General features: G+C 38.1%; 1 protein-coding gene across 18 annotated transcripts in view; it reads right to left on the bottom strand.

Annotated features, from left to right (window-relative positions):
- Positions 1-25,218, bottom strand: part of RAP1A (RAP1A, member of RAS oncogene family) — a 48,237-nt gene that overhangs the window by 18,083 nt on the left and 4,936 nt on the right. For 9 of the 18 annotated variants that reach the window (XM_068918530.1, XM_009672165.2, XM_068918529.1 and 6 more), the window contains 2 exons: positions 5,728-5,787; positions 785-868 (listed from right to left, as the gene is read on the bottom strand). Coding sequence is in view for 13 of the 18 variants with exons in the window: in XM_009672165.2 (XP_009670460.1) it covers positions 785-841 (57 nt within the window). In the remaining 5 variants the exon portion in view is untranslated. Of the gene's footprint in view, positions 1-784; positions 869-5,182; positions 5,332-5,727; positions 5,788-7,530; positions 7,763-25,218 lie in introns of those variants that run through there. The other 9 variants (XM_068918527.1, XM_068918535.1, XM_068918532.1 and 6 more) reach the window with 3 other exon arrangements.

Here is a 25,218-nt window from a genome sequence, read left to right as displayed (position 1 = left end):
TGAGCAGCTCATCTTAGCAGAATGAAAAAGGATGAAAGAAGCAGCAGTTTGTGATATGAAGGGCTGGTAATTATTATCATCTTCTGTGAAAAGTGAATGGTGTATTTCCTTGTTTTAGATAACTTCACACTTGACCAGTTCTTCACCTTTACTGCAGCAGAAAGCTGCTTGACTGATACTTGATAAATAGGTGACAGAAAACTCTCTTACAATGCTTTACGGTCAACTCTGCGAGGTAAACCTCTTATAAGAGGCAACACAAGTACTTAAGGAGTGCAAAGTGTCAGTCTGCTTTTATCCTTCTGCACTGCAGACCCTAGAGATGACCTGTTATTCTGCCACTGTGCTTTCAGGCCAGGCTATTCATTCAGGTTCTGTCCATGATGGAAAACACACAGCCTTCAAGGTATACTCCTAAATTACAATCATCACTAATTCAGTATTATGCAAGGCACGACTTCATTCATCATTTCAGTCTAGGTTCAGCTTTTAATACTTCAAGATAAAGATGTACAGTTATTTACAATATTATACTCGCATAGAAAGCAAAAATGAAAGGCTAACTGTTCTAACTGTGATTAATCACCTCAATGTTTCTTCTTCAAAAACGTGATACTAAAATTCAAATATTTCAGCAGTACAACAGTAGTTACTGGAAGTCACTCTGCATTTTTAAAAGTAATGCAAAAATCTTAATACATTCAGTGAGTAATATCTGCAATAAGACAGCTCAATTTTGAACTTTATGGATATGAGTTTCAGAGCGACTACCTAACAAACTCACCAAAGCAGACTTCCCCACACCTCCTGAACCAAGGACCACTAGCTTGTACTCACGCATGATGTGGTCTGTTCAAATACCGACAATCTGGAAAGCAAGAAAAAAGCAAAGAGTTTAAAAGTGTACCTGCACATACAAATTTATGACACCATCTTCTGAAGGTAACAACAATTCTTTAAATACAGTTGAGGACAAAAATCTCTTCAGTAATAGCTAAGATTTTTTATTTTCAACTGCAGTACTCAAATGCCGATGCTCTATTCTGATAGCTCCAGTTTATTCTAAACTCAAAATAACCTTCAAACTGAAGATTTTTTCCCTCTGCTAACATGTTCAAGTACTCAGATGTACAAACTACGTTTAATTCCTATACAGAATCCAATATTCCTAGAGTGAACTAGATAATGCAATACGTCCTTTTAATTTGTCATAAAGCATTTAAATTATTTCAAAATTTGCCCTAGAATTCGCTTCTTCCTAAGTTTTAAGATGCCAAAACCTAGCTCTGTTAGCCTTCTGGCCGTTTGGAAAGGAAGGTGGTAAGGAACAATTGTGGTAGAAACATTTTGTTGCCACAGTCCACGGACAGTTACACACGAATCCAGCCCCTGGCTGCAGGCAGTATTAACCCTAGCTTACGCCACCTTTCCTCTGCATTCTCAACTTTTGACAGCAAAAGGCTGCGAGTATTAAACAAGTACATTAGATTAGTGAAATGTAAGGAAAGAGGTTTACTTCTCCCACCCACCCCCAACAGGGAATGTTTTAGGTCAGTATTTTCTCTCTGGAAAAGGTCAGGCCTAACTTACAGCTGCCAAGTCAGAAACCTCTCTGCTCTTCCAAGTAATGCCTGTGCCTTTTTATGGAAATCTTTCAACTCCCTGAACTCGCTACGCAGCACCAGAAAATTTCTCATTCTCATCAAGATTCCCTGACAAATAAGGCAAATGACAAAGCTGGTGATAAACATTTTACACTATGTTTACATTATAAGCCAGGCTCCGCTGTCCCTATCAACAGAGCTCGGGCAAACAATGACATCACCAGCTAATTATCTTTTCATTCTTCCCTAAGCGAGATAGCGTTTTCTTCCCAAGTAAGGATTCAGAAACACGAACGCTATGAGATTGGGTAAGTTTCATTTCTCAGAGGCATTTCAAACCAACTTTCCACAAGATTTATGGGTTCACTGGCTACAATTTGAAGACTGGTTTAAAAATAAAAATGTATTCTAGTAGTTCGATACAAACATATATCACCTTCTTGACTACCGTTAAAAACGGTTTGCAAGGAACACAGATCACGTTTTTAGCTTTGGTGCCGCTTCTTTGCGACTGTGGACAACTCACACTGACAACCTGTATCTCAGTTTATATAATCGTTAAATCGGGACAAAACTTTTCTATCGTTTAAATTTCCATTTAGTACATGCAGAGTTAAAAGGAAGCCCAAGCGCCGCCACACACCCCATGCTCAGTCCCAGTCAGAGCTGCGTTTAGTATGGAAGAAGTTAGTCCTATAACTATAAGGCTACACAGCAAGTCCGAGATAAAACACCTAACCTGCTTTCCACCTTGGCGAACTACCTGCGTACTGCAAGCTGAAAGCAGCTGAACAGATTATTAGAAACATTGCTCAACTATTCTACTTCTAACTCTCACCTCTCAGCTACAGTACGTTTTATGACATAAATTTGCCACAAACACAGGTTTAAAAAAAAAAAAAAGATCTTGTGTGCTGTTAGAAAGAAAAACACATACAAATTCTGCGGTCCGTTTAACACAATTTTTAGATTTGAAGCTCATTTTGAAAATCGCAGAACGCAAATAAAGCTTGCCTGCCCCGGCTGTGGCCATCTCCAGTTTCGCAGCTAAGCTGCTCTTCCCTCGCCCAAACATTAGAGGGAGGAGAAAGCTAAAGTTATCAGAAGCAGCCCATAATTTTAAGCACCTTGGGGCTGCTTTTCTTCAACTCTTGAAGAGTATGAGAACTGCAGTTACTCAGCCTAATAGAAATTGAGAAACTAAGTCAACTTGAAAGGGATTTTCCAGTATGGTAACTCTGAATATCTAAAAATAGACTAAGCAACATTTATGCACTGTAGTAAACTGACGGTTTGGTTAAAATTCTGGCACCTGCAAACTCTTCCGCTTGAAAGCTTCCCTGAGAAGTAACATCATTCCCTTTTTTCCAAAAATCATGCTTTTGGATGGGAAGGAAAGGGGAATTCCAATTAGCAATTTTTACTCCCTTGACAATACTCATAACTCTTAGAAATTAAAAGGTGATTTTTTTTTTTTTTAAGTATAAATGAAGTTTTATTGATCTACTCTGTCTTCATCTCCCTATAGCTCCCCAGTCTGTTCAGTCAAGAAAATCCCCAAAGTAATCGAGCTAAGGGTTAAATTTAGCTGTGAACTCTTTCACTTCTTATTTATAGTAAAAATACTTGTGGGAAAGTTTCAGCTGGGAGTAGTACAAGACTAACTTCTCATTTCTTTTCCACAGTACCTGCTGATTATTTTTTTCAGGTGCAACAGGAAACCAAGATCCTGAAACGCATGAGCCTTATTACTGTAAGCCTCACACGCCTTAATTATCTCGTAGCTCTTTCATAAGTGTGTTAATATTATCTATTTATACAACATGAATAGAGTGCTCCAGAAATTACTATGCAGCATCCTAGCCAACTTTCATTTGGCAAACTATTTATGCCCACCTAAATACAGTTTTACAGAGTACCATTCACTTCCATCCAGAACTTTGTGTAGTGGAGCAGCATGCTGTGAAGCAATGGTTATGTTTCAAAACAATATGAAATTATGGACGGTAAGTGTTTCTTTCACTTTGAGAAAAGAATATGATCTCAAAGGAGCGTTTAAAAAAAGAAAATAGCCTTTAGTGGTGTCATGTTCGTTATGAAACTGGTCTCATTAGTTCTGAAGGCCAAGGTGCAAAAATAAAAGAACAAAAATTGAGTATGTCTTCTTGTCCATTCTCCCTTTCCTCCCATTCACATAAAGCCACGTGTATACGACAAGACAACAGTGGGACAAAGAAAATTTCTTATTAAATAATCTATCACTGCTGTGAGCAGCAGGCTCCCTCCTCCTCCGTATCACTCTCCCAAGTTACACAGCACCTGCAAAGCAACTTTAAAACACAGCAATAACAAACTAGTAGGGTCTGGATTTCATCTATAACAACACTTTGATACCACACTGAGAAATCTCTGACATCTCAGGATTTCTCTTCTGAAAACATAATTTTTACTGTTGCACAAATAGTACATGCCTGCATCCCAACTCCTTCAGTCTCCAAAAAGATGGAAACACATACATCTGAAACAATGGATTTTAATATGAAGGAAGAGCAAGACTAAGCGTGAAAGCTCTGTATTCTTTAACAGCAGTATCTCTTTTCTGCTACCACTGTCACAAATGCCAACTATCTGGAAAGTGACAGAAACTTATATTCAACTATTAACAGCACTAGCCACAAATTGTTTGGTCCTTTCCAGAAGGGATGAAGGTCTCTGCACTGGGAACAGATGGATAAGTCAAGAAAAGAAGCAAGATACTTGTTTTAACATACATGAATGAAACGTACTGCAGACAGGATGACAGAAGGGCCTCTAAGAAGGGCTAACAGACGGATGTAAACACAGGCTAAGGTGTCAGGCTGAAGCTGTAGCTTTAACCTGACGTCTGAGTGCGCGCTTACCCACATCTTTGTTCAGCAAAACACTTACGCACTTTCTTAACTACAAGCATCATCTTTTGCCCTGTTGCAACCAAATGGCTGAATCAGGGTATAAATAAGCAAAAACCTTAAGGGTATTTCCCAATAAGCGGAAGAAGCCACGCAGACAGGCCTTACGGAAGAAAGTGTGGGGGAGAACTGGCAAGGCTTTTCAGGAGACAGATCCCTACAAAATAAAAAGTACTCCTATTACATTGTATAAACCAAGACACAAAGAAGTGGTTTGACCAAGAACAAAGAGCAAGGGTAAGGAGTGCAATTTAAGCAAAGTTCTGAACAACAGGAAACCAGAGCATAAATGGCAACAACAGAGAGATTTTAAACGAGAAGCGAATCCATATAGTCAAACACTGTATGAAGAAAAATAAGGTAAAATAGAGACAACTGCTAACCAGCTCTCTATATTCATTCATCTGCAACCACTCAGAGGCTTTAGACAGCTGTGATTCCCTTGTAAAAGAGAACTGCTTGGGAAGTACGCAACAGGTTCAACCCCTTTCTCAACCCCAAAGAAAAATTAGCCACTCCTTTTATGAGAGCCCCTCCAGCTCGTCAAGAAATTTATAATTTGTGAGAAGGGGTGTGAAGACAAGCAAACATTGCACTGAAGAAGATTGAGTACAAGACTTTCACACTAACCTGAGACGTGACGTGCACCCTCTGAAATACAAATGCCTGAGTACAATTCTGTCCTTCTGAGGAAGGCAATTTATATGTATTAGTTTCTTCTTCCTCTTCGAAATGCTGATGGAGCTACATGTAGCATGCTGCTCAGCACGAGGAAGACTCTGTAAAAGCATGTGGTTTGATGGTTTTGCATAACCCAATGAAATATTGGGCCTAACTGATGACACATACCCCATTAAGAAAGACCATAAAAAGACTTTTTAATTAAAAAAAAAAAAGATAAGTAGGCGCATTCTTGACTCTTGGAAGAGTAAAAATTGTGGACTGTCTTCACAGATTCATACTTTGTACAACTGCAGATGACATCAGGAAAGGCAGTACATAACTTCAGAGTTTCTCAACCCCACTACAGGAAACATGGTTCAGGCCATTTTTTCTTTTTATTTCAAACCATGCATTATACATTTGTCATTTCTTACATTTTCCCCAACCATCAACGCTTTCACAATTGGCAGCCTCATGAGAAAAATGCATCGAGAACATTTAAAAACTCATACCTTGGCATAAAAGATCTCTCATCAGTATTAACAGCCCTATGGAAGGTTTTTCCAGGCTCCCTACAAGGGATTGAAAAATAAAAAAAAAAGAAATTAATTCCTCAAAATATTTTTAAATGATAGTGTACATAAGCATCAAATCAACTCTTCACAGTTTCAAACCAAAACATAACTGCTACAAAATTTACCCTTTGCATAGGAACTCTAAGCAATTTCTGGCTACTAGAATCAAATTATCCTAATATACACAAATTTCAATATGATTTCATCTTGCCTCTGGAACAGTGAAATGTTTAGGGGGGTGAGGGGGATGAAAACCTGTCAGTTTTCCTTCACTGTCAGTCTCCTCTAGAGATCCTTGAAGTCCCTTTCACTCCTCTTCCTTTTATTTCTGACCACCTGAACACATGAGCTCTGTATTCTTGTCCTCCAACCAGACTTGGAAGCAAAGCTCCAAAAATCAGATTCTTGAAGCCACACCTTCTCTTTTCTGATCCTTCCTAAATAAATACATTAACCACTAAGTATGCTCTGCGTGAAGTCATTTCCCAGAGGCCCCAGCCAGTTAAGGATAGAACCTTTGTGATAAGTGCATTGTCTACTGTACGAGAACAATACACAACATACGGCAAAGCCTCAAAGGACAAAATATTTTGTCAGTCTGCAATGGAATGACAACCTGATGCTACTGCCAACAGCCTGTCTCCTCCACCTGTACATTTTACAGCTCATTGTACATATTCCCAAACAGACTGCTACTTATACATTCAGAAGATTTTTTTTTAAATAAAATTGTTGCCTTTGCAAGGTCCCAAAAGTTCTGAAAGATAATGGTCCAACTGTTTAACTCTTTAAGCTTGAAATAATGCTATTGTTAGGAGACAACCACCTGAAGGCTGAAAGATATCTCACACTGCAACAACTTAAGTTCCACTGGAAGCCACAAGTTTTTCTGAGCCACATTTTAAAAACTACTAGTATAGGTTCAAAATGTAAGTTTGCATCCAGTAATAAGCAGCAATTGACAATTTCAGCTAGTAATCAGCGGCAAATGCCACTGATTTAACACCGCCAATTTATACCAGCCACAGAACTGACCAGTTTTGTTGCGTTCTTCCTTCCACACAAGAAGTCTACATGGTTTTTAAACTATTGCTTTCAGTCCTTGCTATCCAGTTATGGAAACGTTAGAATAACACATGGAGAAGAGAAACTGAATAGTTTCCTGGTGCACTAACAATGAAAGATGCACTTAAATAACATCATCTAATTCATTTAACAGTGATTATAGCCCTAAACTGGAGGACTAAAATGTTTATTTTACAAATAAACATTTTAAATATTAAAATACAGTCAACTTTTCATGTGAAAACACCTCTTCTGCACATTCTACTTTATCCTTACAACTTCTGCCCACACAGGTACTGCACCACAACTACTAGGCATCCGGTGGATAAACAAGAGGACTGTTTTATAGTCAAGAGAAGAAGTTACTGAACAATATTAGCAATGCCCTTCTCAGATGCCTGGGTAGCTCGCACAACACTCCCAGCTCTTGGCTGTCCTGAATAAAATTGTCCTAGGAGTTAAGCAAAAGAGGCCTATCTGCAAGACAATGGAAATTATTTCATCTTAGCCCAACTTCTCCAGAAAAACTGTAGAATAATTACACCTTTGTTTCCGTCTTGATGTTTCATTTAGCTTCCTTTACTGGCTAGGGAAACAAAGAGATGGGTCAGCAGATCCTTAGCAAGCACTAGCAATGTCAGATACTCTTAAAAGCTTTCAGGCATTTTGGTTTACCTTTTCTTCTCTTTCTAACCTCTAGGCTGGATGTGCGAACTGCTGCAGCAAAGCAGAGGCACGTATGTAATAGCCAGGAGACAGCAAGAAGGATCTCCCAGTTTGGCATTCCTGCACAGGGTAGGTGATATTTCCCACGTTGGCTTAAGTCAAAACACCGCTTTACAGCGGTAGGTTGCCATCACCATTCACGTGGAAGTTTCTGTGGTACATATCCTTGTCCAGCACCCTCGAAACCTGTATGTTTTAACATTTATTTGCAACAGTAGAGGATACATGCCACTTACATAACCCAATTCCAGAACATTTTCCCAGCATTTCCAACAACGTCCCTTCACAGAAGAAGTTCAACAGCTATAATCCTGATTTCTGTTTCACCCTGCAAATCGGTCACTCTCAAAGCAGCGCACTCATTCACAGACAGAAAGCAAGACATTCATCTCCTTTTATTTCAAGGCACAGTGAATATAAGCGTATCTAAAACAATAATGTAGCAAGGATCTTCCAGACCTACACATGCAAGTATTTTAGAGGAGTTTTCTGCCCCTCATGGCACTTTTGGTTGTCTTTTCTTGTGGTCAGATACACTAAATAGATAAATCTCTACCGTAGTGCAACATTCCAGCAAGAGTAACACATAATGGCCATCAGCTCTCTGTTTTATTTATTTATTTATTTTTTACTCAGTCTGTCACAGTGACTGTGCACTGGGAATGTCCTTTCTCCTCCTGGGCACCTGGTCGCTCTTCCCTCCTCTTCCAACCCATTTCTATTCAGCGTTCAGGTGCTGAACACCCCCAAGTTAAGTGATTAATTCTTAAAGTCATCTTATTCTGTGTTCAGAGTAGTACTTGATCTTCCCCAATACCAGTGTTTGGTTCAACTATACGTTTAAATACACTGCACATTCTTTCACACACCACAAACACACACGTTTGGATGCAACTATATATTTATAAATTAAATATTTTTGCATGCAACTATATTTAAAACCTTAAACCTGCAGGTAATTGAGACTGTGAAAACAAGACCTTCCTCATCTCATTTTGGTTTCTCAGGATTTTAAGAGCTTTCTTGAGTACAAATTCAACATAAAATAATTTTATAAAAGCCTTTAATACTCATTGCCTTAAGATTAAAGAAAGAGGAGGTTTATCCATACTATTTTTATTAGGGTTATTTACACAGTAAAACGAATCGGTACAATATTGTACTGATTACATAGTGTACTTAGCAGTAAAATAATTAACGCTGCATTTATTCAGAAACTTGAAAACATTACAGTAGTCCAGTAATTGTTCAAGAAAAATTTAGACATTTTAACAGACCAGAAAGCATGAGTTTGTGGAGTGACTACAACACTTCTATAAGCAGCTCAGAGTTGTTCTATAGCCCTTGGTTAGCATGTACAGTAACTGTGGGTTCAGAGGTCTAACTTCAGTAGATAAAAAGACAGAAATTGCAGTAGGTCCTGTTTTGGTATTAAAAAACTCAAATCCCCTTCTATTTTGCCCCAGGTGTAATTGGTAGCACAAACAATAGCAAACCACAATTTCTACTTGATTACACCACTACAAATGCTTTACAAACTGGACTAGCAGTTAAGGTAAACCGTAGGAAGATGACAAAATTGAAGTCCCACAGGTTTAAAAAAAAAAAAAAAAAGTCAAGCTCAAAATGGTCAAGTTTAAAGTTCTATTTAATATAGGAATGTGTTTTCTTTCGGAAGCAAAAAGCAAAACTTGTCCCTCTGCTATGTAATTTCTGGAGTAATTTGTCAGTTTAGTCATCCAATCTTTCAAGTTCGATGAAGAAGCTTCAGTCTGAAAACAAAAGAGTAACCACAACTGCCAAACCTTGTGTTTGGAAAGAGACCTAGCACGTTCACTGCCCTGCTTCAGGTAGGACGTGCCAGATGTAGTTGAGATAAAAAGGTGAAATGCTGCTACACCTCTCCCCTCACTACCCAGTAACTGGTAGGATGGCCTTGGCACAGACCTCAGAGAAGCAGCCGCAGCACAGGACTGCATCCCAGTTCAGTCTTCCTTGTATCACACGGATATCACAAATGCAGTTTGGGAAAAGACAGGCAGTTTTGCCTCAGAGAAACTGCACATCTAGCAAAATATATTTCTGAAGAACAAGTTACAGATAGCAGATCAGCAAGGAGATTTTTAAAAACTGAGTCAGTAATAAATGAGTCAGAAGCCAAAAACTTGACCGAAAAGTGAGGCGAGGAGGACAGGGTAGAAGGGTGGAGGAATCTGTTCATACTTAAACTCCCACATATTGAAATGAATCTTTTAAAACATGCACTAATATTAACTGGCTAAGACAGCCAAAGCAGAGCATGAAACGATACTGAGGGTGGTGACTAATGCTTCAACCAAGCTTCAAATACACATCAAATCGGTAGTTCTAAACAGACATGACCGCATTTTAACAGATCAACAACATCATTTCTGACAATCGGAATTATTCAAATACTCAGCTGGGAATATTTTGTTATAGAATTCCAAGTGTTTAGAAGATTTATGCATTCTGCAAGTTCTTTATCCCTCTCCCCAAGTTTGTTTTTCCCTGAACAAAAGGACAGTATTATTCCACAGGAGTGTGCTGCTTGCAAACTACCATGTTCTCGTCGGACTTTTGCTCCCTAATATACGCTGCACAAAACCCTCAAAACTTCACTTAAAGGGCACACAGCTGCCCACCTCAGTAGAAGTATTTAGAAGCAGGAGGTAGAGAGATCAGGATGTTTGCTGTTTGTAGACATGATTCTGAGGAATTTTTGCATTTAAGCCTTGAAAGCTTATTAAACAAGCACTCCAAAAACACTGCATTAATCTAGACACTCTTTCAACAGCTTATATAGGAAATCTTATGAACTGGAATAATAGCAAGAAAGGGCCCCAAAAATATCATTTGCCCTAATTTTCCCCTGCATCTACTATATACATGGACTGCTGTAATTGCATCCCTAGTCTTATTTACAACACATAGAGGACATACACTTTACATCTGTTTTGTCCACCGTTATTTGCCTTTCGCTCCCAAATACAGAAATGCACCCCGAGCAGAATCTAGGGTCTCAATTACAAAAGAAAAATTGAGGTCAACCTGACCCTCTTTTAAGTTATTTCAATGTTACAATGCATTTTAAGAGATGAAAACCCAGCACACATCCTACTATGAAGAATGCATGGGAATGGACGAACTGCTTTAAATGCATTCTGTTTTCTGATTAATCTCAAAGTGCAGAAATTGTAGCTTAACCACACACATAGTGGATCAACACTGCTGTGGTACAAATCTAATGACTGTTGCATCACCTATAAAGAACAATTATTTTACAGAATCTTAGTGCATATCTTTCTTCTAAGAAACATGCAACACCTGTACGACCGTATCGTAACACTCAAGTGCACCGCACACAGTGCGGCAAACAGGCCCCTGCACTAAGGCTAGGCAATGTACCAAAACCATGGCACAGCATCGCAATTCTAAACACGCAGAAAACAAAAGTATCAGGCACTGATACTATCGCAGTATCTCTGAAACCCATCTGGCATCCTGTTCTGTACTTCCTTCAACCTGCACTGGGCCCCCTCGCTGCGCCTCTGCCTCCACATCCTTTCTGCCACCTGAACTACCTGCAGAGCTGCTCCGCTCCAGCAGCGGAGGCAAGGAAGGCCTGGGAGTGGGCTGCGCTCTCAGGTCTGCCCTCCCAGGGAAGCACTGGAAGGGGGTAAAGCGGAGATGTTATGTGTGTGAGCATCCACAAGCCCTGAAAAAGAAACGGGTGGAGGGGAGGGAGCAGAGCTGTGACAAGACAAGGAACGCAGTATCTCACTGGCCCCCAACAGCAGGACAAGTTCCTAGTGCCACCTTGCAATGAAGTGTCGAAAAGTGAGTGAAGCCACTCCAGCAACCCTGCTGACTCTTTGTCCAAATGTTTTAAAACATTGTAATACTTGCGGTATCACAATCCTTTGTTTAGTATCAGTGTCATGGAAACTTCAAATCATAACACCACCCATCACTATACTCTGCTTTTGGAATAAGAAGCGAATCCATTCCAGCTTTGTCACTGAGCTAACATGGCAACTTACTTTACTTCCAGACATCAAACAGGAACAGTAAGAACGTCCAAGTTTGATATGAACAAAAAAAGAAGCAATCATATACAAGAAACTAACAAACAAAACATAAGAAAGTCTGAATGAAAACTTAACCATTTATTTTTTCAAAATATATTTTTTAGCAGCTCTATGTCCAGAACTCCAGCAGCATGGGCATATGTCACAGGCATGTGCAACTTTGAAATTGTAGAAATCAAAGTGTTTTAAAAACAGATAATTAAGTTGTCATAATCTTTGTTAAATATTTTTCCAAATATAATAAGTGAGTCAACAGCAAAGCAGAGTTCATTCATGCAGCTCTTGCTGCCAGCACTTGCTTAGATCCAAGTCATAAACACTTGAAAACAGGGGATTTTAGTAAAAGCGTTGACACAGTCTCAACTATAGGATTGAAGACAGATGATATGATTCAACGCTGCAGACTGCGTTCTCACTGAAGAACTGCAACATACAGTCCTAGATTTAAAAAGGGTGAGGGAAAAGGAACAGAAAGAAGTGAGGCGTTGAACAAGCTCACACAGAAAACCACAAGCATAAGCATCAGTTCCTAGAGAAAACATGAAATGGCCTCCCGGAATGCAGCTTCTATAACTATTTGCACCGATATCCTATCAAATGTTTTGTTCTCTTACTTTTCACTTGAAAGATTCAGCCCAGTATTACTGAGATACAAATCAGGAAAAAGGAGACAGGCAAGGAGAGTAAACAATATTCACTAAGCTTGGGAGAAGAAAATAGATAATAACCTCCTTTTGTACACCAGCTTGCTCATCATCTGCATCCCCCTTTTTCTAGTGGTCCAATTTTCACATATGGAAACCAAATGAGAAGCATTATGGAAATCAAAATATTTAACATTTTCAAGGGGAAATGCACTGCCAGAATTTTACTGATTGGGGAGAAAAAAAAAAAAACAGACAAATGACTGTCTGAACTTTTAACATCTCTTATTTGCAGTTGTCTGTACTACAGAAACAGCCATCATTTTCTCCATTTGCCTAAGAGAGAAGGGCAGATTCTTGGAACATTACAAACTTGTCTTGGTTATTTTTACCTTGGCAGCTAAATACTGAATCATGGCTACTGTAAACAAGGCTATTTAATTTTGAACTTGTAAATGTTCTTCATGCCAGTTTTCTTTCTAATTACTATAAACTAGACCATGAAAACATTCCCCTCTCCCCATTTCTATTAAGCACTGCTCAATTCTTCACCAAAATTCCTTCATTAATCACAACTATGCTCTCAAAGCAAACTCAAATCCAGCACTTTTGAAATGGGAAGATTTGCAATGGTCAAAAATCATGCTAAAACTGACAGATTCCCTTCATGACTAAAAAAAAACATAAATAGGAGAAAGAATGATGTCTACAGACTTGACTGTAGTCAAGACTGGAGATGAGACCTGGGGCTCTACCCTCGGGCTTTTCCGAGGATGTGCAGTTGCTGAACTGCAGACAAAATACTAGAGGTCCCTTGAAAGTTGGCTAGCTGCACAGTGTTGGTTCTAATGCCTGGCTCCAACACACAGTGTTGAATGAAAACTTCCATTCACCATCTGCTCCTTAATTAGGAATCTGTTATACACCATGTTCTTAGATATTAAATTACTCAATGAAGTTGAAAGTACATTAAATACTTCCCTAATATTAATCCAAGATGTAAACAATTATGCAATTGTTGTATGTATGCTAGGGAAACGTGATGGGAAAAGGGATGGCGGATCACAAACGGAAGGGCGTTTGTCTACCGCTCACACGACTAATTAACGCATGGCTTGCCCAAAAGAAGTGAGAGAATCTTTGTTACAGACTTACCCTATTAATTAGCATGGAGTTTACTTAAGAGAATGAAAATCACTGCCATGGACTCACTTGCCAAGTCACTTAACCAATGCTATCAATCTCCTTGTCTTTAAGGTTCACAAAAAAAAAAAAACTCCTTGACCTTTCCTGAGGCAACCAACACCAGAAAAATGAGTAAAAAAGGATAAAACCAAACACAAAGTAGGATTCAGTGTGATTTTCAAGTACAAGTGTAATCTGACAAACTTCCAGTCATGCAATTTTCACAGCCTGACTTTTATTGCTTATCACTGCAGTATCTGATATCTAAATAAAATTACTTTATATTGATATGATATCATATATATTATATCAGAATTATTTTTATATATTATGGCAGAAATCACTTGGTTTTTCAAATTCAGCTGTAAAAATATTAACATTTCTATTGACTGCTTTCAACATCAAAGCAAACAAAAATCAACGCAACAAGCATACAATTAGCTACGTGCATAATTGTGTGGTAGGACTAGTCACTATACAACTACAGAGTATTACTCATTCTGCAGTATATGTTCAACACCTTTGAGTTTTTAAACTTTTGTTCCATTATATTTAACCAAAGATGCCAAAACCTAGTTATTTCTTTTAAAAACAAGAAAAAAGATTTTAGTTCTAGGAATTTAAGTAGCCAAGTTAGCCTGTTTATACTACATACTATACTTTATACTATACAAGCTACTACTTCAGCATAAGAAAAAAGGGGTATGTGCAACATTCAGAAACATACGCGCTCCTCTGCGGAAAACTAAGTTCGTCAATGAGCAGACCATAAGTCATAATTCCCTGTGGATAATTGATTCTAAATCTGAACTAGTACTGCACTAAAAAGCGTGTTAATAAAGGAGCTATAAACTGAATTCACTATGAACACAAAGGGGAAAAGGTTTTTGGAAGACAACTTTCACCAACAATTCAGGAATTTACACAACTGAAGGCAGCAACATTTTAATTGCACATCTTGCCCAAAGCAGAGGCAATCATGATTCAGTAATTCATAGCTGACTAGACACACATTGTTTTGCTTCTGAAATACAAGATAAAAACAAAAAACCCCATTGACTGACAGATGCATACATAAAGAATACACTATTATCTTGCATTCTGAAAATATCTGTTTGCTTATTTGGCATGATATAAATTACACTACTGCGAGGTTTTGTTATATGTAAAGTGTTTAACTGGAGAAGGCAAGAGATCAACCTTCAAATCTTGTCTATATCCATTCTTAAAAAGCAAAGTGTTGATTGTGTGTTCCCTCTGAATCACATCCAAAAAAATCGTTAGTTTCTGCATAATTTCACATCCTGTGAAGTGCATTGTGAAGATTACCGATTCAGGGCCAAAGTCATAAAAGTCTCAGCTAAGAGCAAAGTCCTTTAGCAACCGAGTAGTCCTTTTTGACTTTTTTTGTTTTGCTGAACTCAGGCTTTGAACAAATTAACTACAACACAAACAAACAAGTCTGAAGAATAAGCTTTTTTGAAAATAACGATTCATCTGTACTTTGAAAAAGGGCTTTTACACACAAACATATTGAGACTGATCTACCTCAATCCGTAACGTTTTCTTCATGTTGACCTTGTAGTTTTTAAATATCATGATGTTTACTTCTATTAAAGTGGCTGCCTACTTCTTCATTTTAAATTGCTTTGCTATAGAAGTACTTCAGGCAAGAAGCTACTTGGGGCAGCTAAAGCTTGCCATGCTCAAACAGCTAATTTATTTTTTGTCCTACTGGTCTGCATTCGCAGAAAGTTGCTAGGGACATGTGCCACACAGACAAAGACAGTGGAAAGGAAGCCAGAAGCAAAACTCAAAGACCAACACATAACTGCATCCTTAAATTAGGACAAAACACCACATCACTTGCTGTAATTGGCAGCCTCCCCTCCAAACAGACTGCAGTACTGCTGCAAATTTAATACTAATGAGCACTGAACTGCAAACAGAAGGAAAGACACCCACCTAAATTCTGCAAATTTAGGGGAAACTAGATTTTTTTTTCAATTATACTCATACAGTAGCTCAGCAGAAAGTATTGTGTAGGCACAACGTAGAAACAGAATCACAACGATTTATGCAACTAATTCACGTATAACAGACACAACACCGCAATAGTGGTCCTCCCAAGCAACAGCATAGTTGCATTCAGCCATTTCTCTCCTTTTGATCTAATGCTACGTAAGAATTTTCAGCAGAGGGTTTTACACAAAATAGAAGAGTTCTTGACAGCTTTTCTTTTTTTTTTTTTTCTCCCCTTTAAGAGGGAGGAAGAAAAGAAAAATCTTCCCCCCTCCCCTTCTAATCTGCAAAACAGGTAAATGTTAAAAGGTAAAAACATTAGATCCACAATCAATTTATGGGACTTTCCCCATCTGTTCTCGCCTACATCCAAAACCTGTCATTGATTTTAAAATCATATTAAGATTTTTCCACATTCTTTAGTGGAAAAAATGGTCTGACCTTTTTAAATGCAAGATAAATTCCAGACAGAATCTAGGAGGCTCAATCATAGCAAAAACATCAACTACATTATACTTGGTAAGAATAATTTGTTGTGCTGATAGTAGCTCGGCAACATTCTTAACCATGTTCTTCCTGGTTTATATAATTAGAGTAAATAAGTGACATCAGATAGGTAGGCTGTCACTGCAATGTTAGCTTTCATTTTCAATAATTATTTTATTTTGGCAGTAATAGTGACCAGACACAGGTAAATCCCTGTCTTTTTCTATTCAAAAAATGGCAAAATGTTCAAGGGAGCATTTTTGTCTAGATGACTGTGCACAGTCAGGGATCTGGGCTTTGATTGGGGGGGGAGGTGGGGTAGGGGGTGTTTTAACTCCATATAAATTTGGGACATTTTTTCTGTGAAATCAAAGTGATAAATTTGTACTAAGGTTAAAAGGATTGACAATTTTCTTTATCAAGAAAACAATTTCTTCTTCAGTCAAGTGAACTACTTAATACTTCAAAATTTACTGTTGTACTAATGTATTTCTCTAGGAAGTACTACTATGGGACAGACTTCCATCAAATCCAAAACAAATGATGGAGTGAAAGTCCATTTCCTTTTTTTTACCCAATACTTGTTTGCTTGACCACACTATGATTTTCTAGAGGTATTGTAGTCTAAAGTGAAACTGATGAGCTTTAGCATCTTAAGCCTTTGAGAAACCAACATACAGAGGAATGTTTTAACATTCCTTAAATGCATTCTTAAGTGTTACGCTGTATGAAGTGCAATTTAAATTCACAAGAACTAAGTAAAAAAAGAAAAAAAAAAAGTTACGCTACCAAAAATTATTATCCACACGCAGCTGGAACAGCATAAGACAGCTTATTCTGTTCCTAGAACTCACTTAAAATATAATAACAATAAAAAAAGGAGATTTACCAGTATAGTTTAATAACAGCAATGAAACTGATAAACGGCTTTAGACTCAGCGGTGAGCTGTGGCAAACCTTCTCTCCCCTCTCCCATGAGGACAAAGGCAAGATAAAGCACACAAGGCTGCAGGACGCTCGGGTACCACCCCGACACAAGCACTGCACAGTTCAGATATATAACTGCGAGGACAAACAAAACAAACAAACAAAAAAACAAAAAGGAGACAATAGGAAGCCAGCACACCAACAACCAACATGTTTTACTTGACAGTGGCAGTAATATCAGCCTTCCAGGTCAACAGCTACACAGGTAGTAGTTGTCCTTTCGTGCCATGTAGGTTACTACTGTAAAAAAGTTTTGTTATGTCATAGCATAAAACAGCTCTTTCCTTCCCTACCTCCTTAAAAAACTGCCTTGCACCCAGAAAGCTCAGTATTTGGGGCAGGAGGAGGTGAGGGTGGAATCCAGTGTGACCATATTTGTATTCCAAAATCAAGTATTTGATAGATTAATATAGCTGCCTTGCTATTATAGTTTTTTTTTTAAATCTTGTTTAAAAAAGTAGAGAGAAAAATTGCTTTTGAAAAAGTATTCATACCCATAAGTGATAAATTCTAAGATTAATATTAAAGCCTTCAAAATATGTCTTACATTGGTATAGAACACTGTCCAGCTCTTTAGGAGCCTAACTTATAAATTCCAGAAAATATTAAAATTCTTTAAATCTTAACAGCAAAGCTGCAATTATCAGGTTGTGCATATACACTTGATTTGACCATGCAGATTGATCTAAAGGTCAAGTTTGCATATGCAGTCTAGACCTTTCCACTACCTTAAAAATACTTTGTTTAATGTGCACATCAGCCACAAGCAACCAGGACACCTACTGTTCTCACACAAATAAGGCTAATTAAATGTCTTTTTTTTTTTTTTTTTGAATGAAAAAGCCCACTTACCATATGACCACTTATTAATATGCTGTTTATATAAAACACTGTGATGAGTGCCCTTGCACTGACTACCTAAGATAATGATGGATATATTTTCATACCATGAAGTCAAAGCGTACCTCTTAAAATGTTTCCACAGCAACTTTTGAAACTTGATGGGAACCTGATTAGCAGCAAGTTAACTACTCCACAGAAAATGTAACAGTTTAATTACTGTTTGCAATAAAATGAAGTTATTTAATATAATACTTAATCCTTTAACATTTAGCTCAGTCCTTTAACACTACTCCCTGGAATCTGGGGGTGGGGAAGCTGAGTTTTGTTTGTTTTACAGCAAAAATGAATTTTTCTCCTACATGAACATTTTAACTGAAGGAATATTCAAAGTTTGATCAATACTTCAGTGACAGACTCGAAGGGCATCACACTTTTAGGGCTGAAGGGTCTAGAACTGAACTTCTGAGGGCTCTATAACAGGTGTTCTACTACATCTGCACAGTGAATTTTCTGAAGTTTTTAAATCCTTCTGAATCTGACTGGCTTAAAAGGACAAAACAACTTTGCTAGTTCATCCTAAAATTTCTTCTATGGATAATAAAAGGTGACACTAACCCTTACAGGAAATAGCTCCTATAGTTTAAAACAGTTTTATATGAGTCACCACAGTATTTAAAGGTCAGTCTTCATTATAACCAAAATAGATTATTATATAGCTGTTTAAAAAAAGAAAAAAAAAAAGGGGGTGGGGGGGACTCCTGCTTTCAGAAGAAGAGATGCTAAGTTTAACTCAGAAGGAAGGGAGGACACAGCCTACAGCAACTAACCTACGAAGAAGATGAGCATCACCAGCCTCAGCCAGTCCTTTCTCTCCACCTCATGAACAGCCTTGGACGAAATATCTCCAACAACGGTACTTCCGAGAGTAATTTGAAGTGGGGAGAGGAGGCAAAGCATTCAAAGAGGAATGAAAAACTCCTATTTTTAGTTTTTGAAACGATAAACATAACGAAGTAGAAAAAAAACTCCCCCATATTAGTATGCAAATCTGATAAAAATACAGCCTGGAGACTGCCAGTTCTGTACTCTGATCAAGACCTTAGAACACATCGCACTTAATTTGAATGTTATTTGCTGTTATCTGCAATTTCTGCACTTTCCATCTTATTTAGGACACCTTTTCAAAGTTAAAAATCTCATGTAACCATTTTTTTCTTGAGTAACTCTACAAATGCAAAACCAACCATACAAATGCACGTGCACTGCAGTCCCTGAGTTTAAAAGATATTTAGGAATTTTTTTTAAACTTCTGTCCATAGAGTTGCAGTTCACACTAACTTGGCATGAAAATGACAATTAAAAAAAAGTTTCAGCCTCTGAGCTCCGTAGACATTACTTAGCTTTACTGAATTACAACGCAGGGTCCCTGGTGTCTGCTAATGCCACGCTCAGCTACCCCATGAATTGCATTGCTCAAACTCGTTTTGCTACTAAATTGACTTGTACTTTATTTTATGTTTTATGATGAGATTTTTGAGCGAACAGTTCGTTTAACAGAAACGGGCTACAAAGTACTGTAATTACACAATAAAGGAAGATGTACATTCTTAGAATGCACGCTACTGAAGATAGTGCCCTCGAGCATTAAAACATCTGTTATTTTTTGTTGTTTGTTTTTGTTTTTTTTAAACAAGATTCATGAAAAAGCTTTATTCTAAGCTTGAAATCTATTCTAGTGATGAATATGCCAATGCAGTATATTCATAAAATGATATATAGCCATAAAGTCATATGGACTGCAATAATATTATAAGTGATCTGAGGGGTTAAAAGCCTTAAATATATTAATAGCTCATGAAAAATTTCAGTTGGAACACCTACAATCTGCATTTTTAATCTTAATATTACTTTCAACTACAATGAGAGTTACAACCCAAAGCATGTGAAAGTAACAATCGGCTAGATTTATTCTATAAAATAAATACAGGTGAATATAAAACCACCAAGATTTTCCTTCTTCAGGAGTGATAACCAGTAACGGCTGTTCATCACAATACTAACGCATCATCTCAGAATATAGCAGGTCGTGCTGAAATGGACTGCTTATGCCAAAAAAGAATTGCACCAGAAATAACCTTACCCAGTGACCTATTATTTACTTCAAACTACCACGTGGTAGGTGGCATATAAAGAGATACTATTCTGTGCGTCAGTTGTCTGTAATGAAAGGTTCTCCTTTCTAAGCAGCCTCTCCCTACAACTTCAAGTTTATTTACAATAGAGAAAGGAACACTACATAAAAATCAACGTAAGAAAAAAGGCAAAGCAACCAATGCATCCAGCCTAACTGCTCTTCCCACACACCCAGTGCATTCCATAGTAAGGGTCTATTTTCAACTAATGTGTTAAAAATGTTAGACTTATCTGATTCCATACAGATTAATTGCTTGGAAAAGAAGTAAGAGAGATCTTATTTCTGGAATCATTGAGCGCCCACAACTCCAACTGAAGCCAGCTAGAGCTGTGGATGCTCAGATCTTTCAAAGAACAGATTTTAAAGCTATGAGTTCACATGCAATACTGTAATTTAAATATGACAAAATCAAATTTTTCCAGTATTAGAACACACCAGAACACAACATGTCTGGATCCAAGAAGGATTTCAACAAAAAACCCAAACATTCCAGCAAGCCTTTAATTTGCAGTTTTAGCCACTCAAAAATGAAATGCAACTAATCTGTTTTTTCTGTAATGCTCGAACAAGCAGCAGTTATGCAATGCAACTGACTGGCAAACCGACTATGCACTATCAGTTGCAGTGCGCTTCCAAAAAGTAGTCCCTCCCCATAACGTTTGACAGAGCGACAATTACCTATTACACAAATGCTCGTCCCACTCCTTACACGAGCGTATGAAGCTCTGGGGCAGCATGTATTTTTGACTGTCTCACTTGAACGATTAATAATGATCTGTTCCAATTACAACACAACCACTGCTGTGAACATACTCAGACCCACTTGCTTCAGTGCCCCAGGTGGACTTAACAACTTCCATCTTATCAATATTCAAAATAAAAAACAAACCATAATGACTCAGGCCACCTGCTCAGCAGGACTGCTACTGCGTAACTGCCTATATTTTCAGTTAAATAAAATAAGAGGGGTGAAGAAAGCCAAGTTAAGCATCTGCAGTCATGGCCTGTAGGCAGCCCTTCATCTTCCATTTTCACTGTTTGCCCTACATTACCCGTTTCTACCTTGTTATAAAAGCCCTGTGGAGGGTCAGGTCTTCCCCTCAAATAAGGGATTTTGTTCATTAAAAAAAATAATAAAAAAATTAGAGCTTTTCAAAGTACTCACTAAGGTCAGCTTTTGTCAGCATCTGGATTTCTCAATTGAAAAAAAAAAAAAAAATTAAATATGCACTTTCACCTAGGTTCCTGTGAAGCCACTACAAATGCACTGAGGAAGCGACTGTTCAGGTATAGCAGGTATTTCCCAAGATCCAGTACACAATACCTGCTGGACCACTTGCAGTATGGAAGAGTAACATACATCAAAACACTGTCTTCATGTGGCCACAGCCAGATTTATGCAGATCCACCCTGTCTGCTACAATCAGCTGACACAGTGAGAAAAGAACACATCATCATGCACCGTGGACCACTACCACAATAGATGCAGAAAAAAATAGTTTTATAGCTCATCTTTAATTAGATGTATTGGCTACTACAACGTTCCACATACAATCTGCAAATATCATACTTACAAAAAAAAAACCCCAAATGATTAGCAATCAAAATCAAGGAATGTTTCTGATGTCCCATTTCTTCCCACACACACCTCAAAGAAGTTTCCCACAGAAGATGAATGCAATTTAAGTTTAAACACACCATTTCTGATGAGGAACGTAATACTCAGATAATGCCTCCTCCTTGAACACCACCCATCTCCCCACAGCCTCTTCATTTTAATATCATTAAAAGGAATACCTTAGACAATCTTAATTATTGTAGTATCTGCAAAGGGAGAAGTGATCTCTAAGTAATCAATTTCTGCCCATTTAGAGCTTTAGAGATCAAAACTTGTTTCATACTGAACCTGGCAGTGAAATGGCATTAGTAGGTGGCGCTCCGAATAAAGCACTTCAGTGTGAATACCAGTTACCCATAGCTGGGAAGTTACGTTCCGTCCTATACGATGCTCCATTGTCACTAATGTCTGTACAGCTTCTTCTTGCACTCCCTCACTTCAGAAACAGGGAGATCAGAAAGTGGGCAACACTTAACAAAAGTATCACTGTCACAGGAAAGCACCAGCTCTCATAATAAGCCATTTGTCTCTCTGAAAGATTTTATTCAGCCAGCAAACACGTAAAATCAGCTCACAGGTGATGTCTCAAAAGTCTCCACCTCAACAAGCAAACTCAGTTGAGAAACAAGCAGCAAAGACCCTACGTTTGTCACAACAGAAAGGCAGCATGATATAAATCCCCACAAACGCGTCTTCCTTGCGAGTAATAGTCTGTTGCCACTGAAGACAGATAGCAAATATTCAGCCATTTATCTATCATTGAGAATAACCTACTTCTCACATGCTTTCTAGATGTAACCCGGGAAGCAAATAGACACTGTCTTACCTCTACTACCTTCAGAGAACAAGACTGACAGAACGATACTGCCGTAAGTCAGACGTAGTCAGGAACTGCAGTTTCCTGACTATTTTAAGTCGATGTAAGTGTTGTCACAACAGTGACATGTATCCTAGAAGGATGACAGGGTAAATTATATTGGAATGGATCTCTGAAGGTCTCTACTACAACCCTCTGCTCCAAACAGGGCTAGCTTCCAAGTCAGACCAGGTCACTCCAGATCTTGCCCAGTCAAGTCTGAATATCTCCTAGGTCACAGACGCCAAACCTCCTGGGCAGCCTATTCTAGTGCTTAATCATTGAAGGAATTTTTCCTTGTACTTAATCGGAATTTCCTTTGCTGCAATTTGTGATCGTTGCCTCTTGTCCTTTCACTGTGGAACTCTGAGGAGAATCTATTTGATGATCATTGTGACCCCTGTTAGATAGCCGAAGACAGCAATTAGATTTCCCCCAGCTTAACCCTCTCCTCTTCAAACTAAATAAACCCCGTTGCCTTCATCTCTCCTCATGTTTAGCATATAATCAAAAGACAGTATAGACAAAAGAGGAATCTGAAACCCTACTAAGGCTATATCTGGATGGCCTAGTAAATGGATACAGAAATTGTTTTCAGAGCAGTGTGAAGCCAGAGACCTCACAAGCTGTCAGCCTGGAGATAAATCATGTGAGGACAGGCTGCACGTCTCCCAGCGAGGCAGGGCGCAGACATACTGATGCGCCTGTCAGCAAGACCCAAGTTCTGTTTCTCCCGCATCCAATTCCTTGCCATGCAACACTGCAAGAGATAGGGTCAGGCCCTCTCATTCAAACATCTGTGGATGTCAGAATAAACCAAACTAGTACTAAACACGTTTCCCTTTTTTATCATAGGATCTTGGTCTACTGTCTCAAAAAAACCCAGTAATTTTAAAACGCTCATGACTTAAAAGAGCCAACTGATCTTTTAAGACAACTTACGTGAAAAGAACCACTAATTACATAGATCTGTGTTTTAACAAACAACTGAGTTCGCACATTGCTAATGAGAATAACTGAGAAAACCATGGGTCACTCTTGCCAAGAAACATTTTAAAGCATTTCACAGCCCACCTTGCTCATCCACACGTAACAGCTTTTGTCAAACATCCTCGGTTTCCTTTTGCTTCTAATACTACAGGGCAAACCAGTCTATGGTATGCATCATACCATATACAATTTGAAAAATCTTTTCCTTGCACATGGAAGACACTATCTAAAAAAACCTAAGTTGCCTACTCCATCCCCTCGAAACTGTCACCCATAACAAATTCACTCTGACCTTGGAGGAGTCTCTTTCACGGCCTGCTCAGACACATGAGGAAAAGCAAGAGTATATACACTCTGAACATATTCAGCAGGAACATCACAGCTTACGTTAATGCCATTTAATCTTGTAGCTGCTTTCAATCCTGGTGATTCTCTATGAAACATAACTGAAATAACATTATTCATATATTATACCCAGGTTTTATCCTACACATCTTACATTATCGGAACAAATGCCAAGCTGAATGTGAATGCAGGGTTTACTAGCTAAACAGTAACCTTAAAAGCATATTACTTGTATTTTTAAAAACCGCAAAGGTATGGCTAAGAAAAACAACATTTACTCAAAAATCTTATCTACTTTATAAATCAAAGAAAATCATTCCTTCTGGAAAATCTGTTAAGTATAAAACCTTAATAAGAAACAAAAAAAAAACTAGATGCATCCAAGGAATCTGTATTGCTGCTTATTATTTTTTTGCAGAGAATCAGTCAGGAGGGACTTTTGGCCTAATTTCACCTCGTTAATGTAACATCACACTAGGAAGTTCATTCAGTTAATTTGTTTTCTGGGCCCTTCAATTTTGTGATCCAATCCTAAAGGTGCTAGCTCCAAAAAAGAGGTATCTGCATCCACTGATAGCTAGGATTTCCCTGGCAGTGCTGACGTAGGGGACACAAAGAGGAGACAGAACCGGTCACAAAGCAAAGACCAGAGCATGGTAACCTCAAGTCCAGTTACTTAGAACTTTATGTTCTAAGTCTAAGCAAACACAAGTCTAAACCAAACCCAGTAGACTTCAGTATCATAGAATATTTAAGTTACTGTTCCCGTAGTAACTTTCTTAAGGGGTAGAGGACCTTTAAGGAAGAAAGCTAAAAGCAACACTGAAATACAAAATGAATGCTACGTGTCCCGATAACATTATTTCAACTTTTAAGCTGTAAGTACATATGCAGGCCAGTCAAGGATTATTTCTAATTCAATATATTTATATAAAGACTGTATTGAGAGTCACATGAGACAGTTTTTTTCATAGCCTTCTCACTCAGAATCTGTTAATGAAAACGTCTTCTCCCCACGCTTATTTTAATCCTTTTTCTTTTGATATGTTATTCCACAATTGTTCATTTAAGAAAGATGGGTTTTCTTCATTCTAGTATTAGTCAGTGTTTGAGGCGCTAAAATGGATTAGTTAGACTCCTACTCAATTCTTGCTTCCAAGCACTCCTGAAAGCTCAACATTAAAAATTCAACAATGGGAAAGAGTTAAATCTGTTACTCGCCAAAGAGTTCTAATCTTATTGTACAACTGTGGAAGACGAGAAAATAATTCAATGCTTCGAATTGTATGGTTAAAAAAAAAAAAAGTCAACCTGTTTTGCCCATAAAATTACGTCTCTTCTATTGGACTGATAAATAA

This window comes from Struthio camelus, chromosome 24, assembly GCF_040807025.1.
Source record: "Struthio camelus isolate bStrCam1 chromosome 24, bStrCam1.hap1, whole genome shotgun sequence".
Taxonomy (NCBI): domain Eukaryota; kingdom Metazoa; phylum Chordata; class Aves; order Struthioniformes; family Struthionidae; genus Struthio; species Struthio camelus.
The sequence above is the reverse complement of the archived record's forward strand: the minus strand, read 5'-3'. Positions and strand labels throughout refer to the sequence as shown.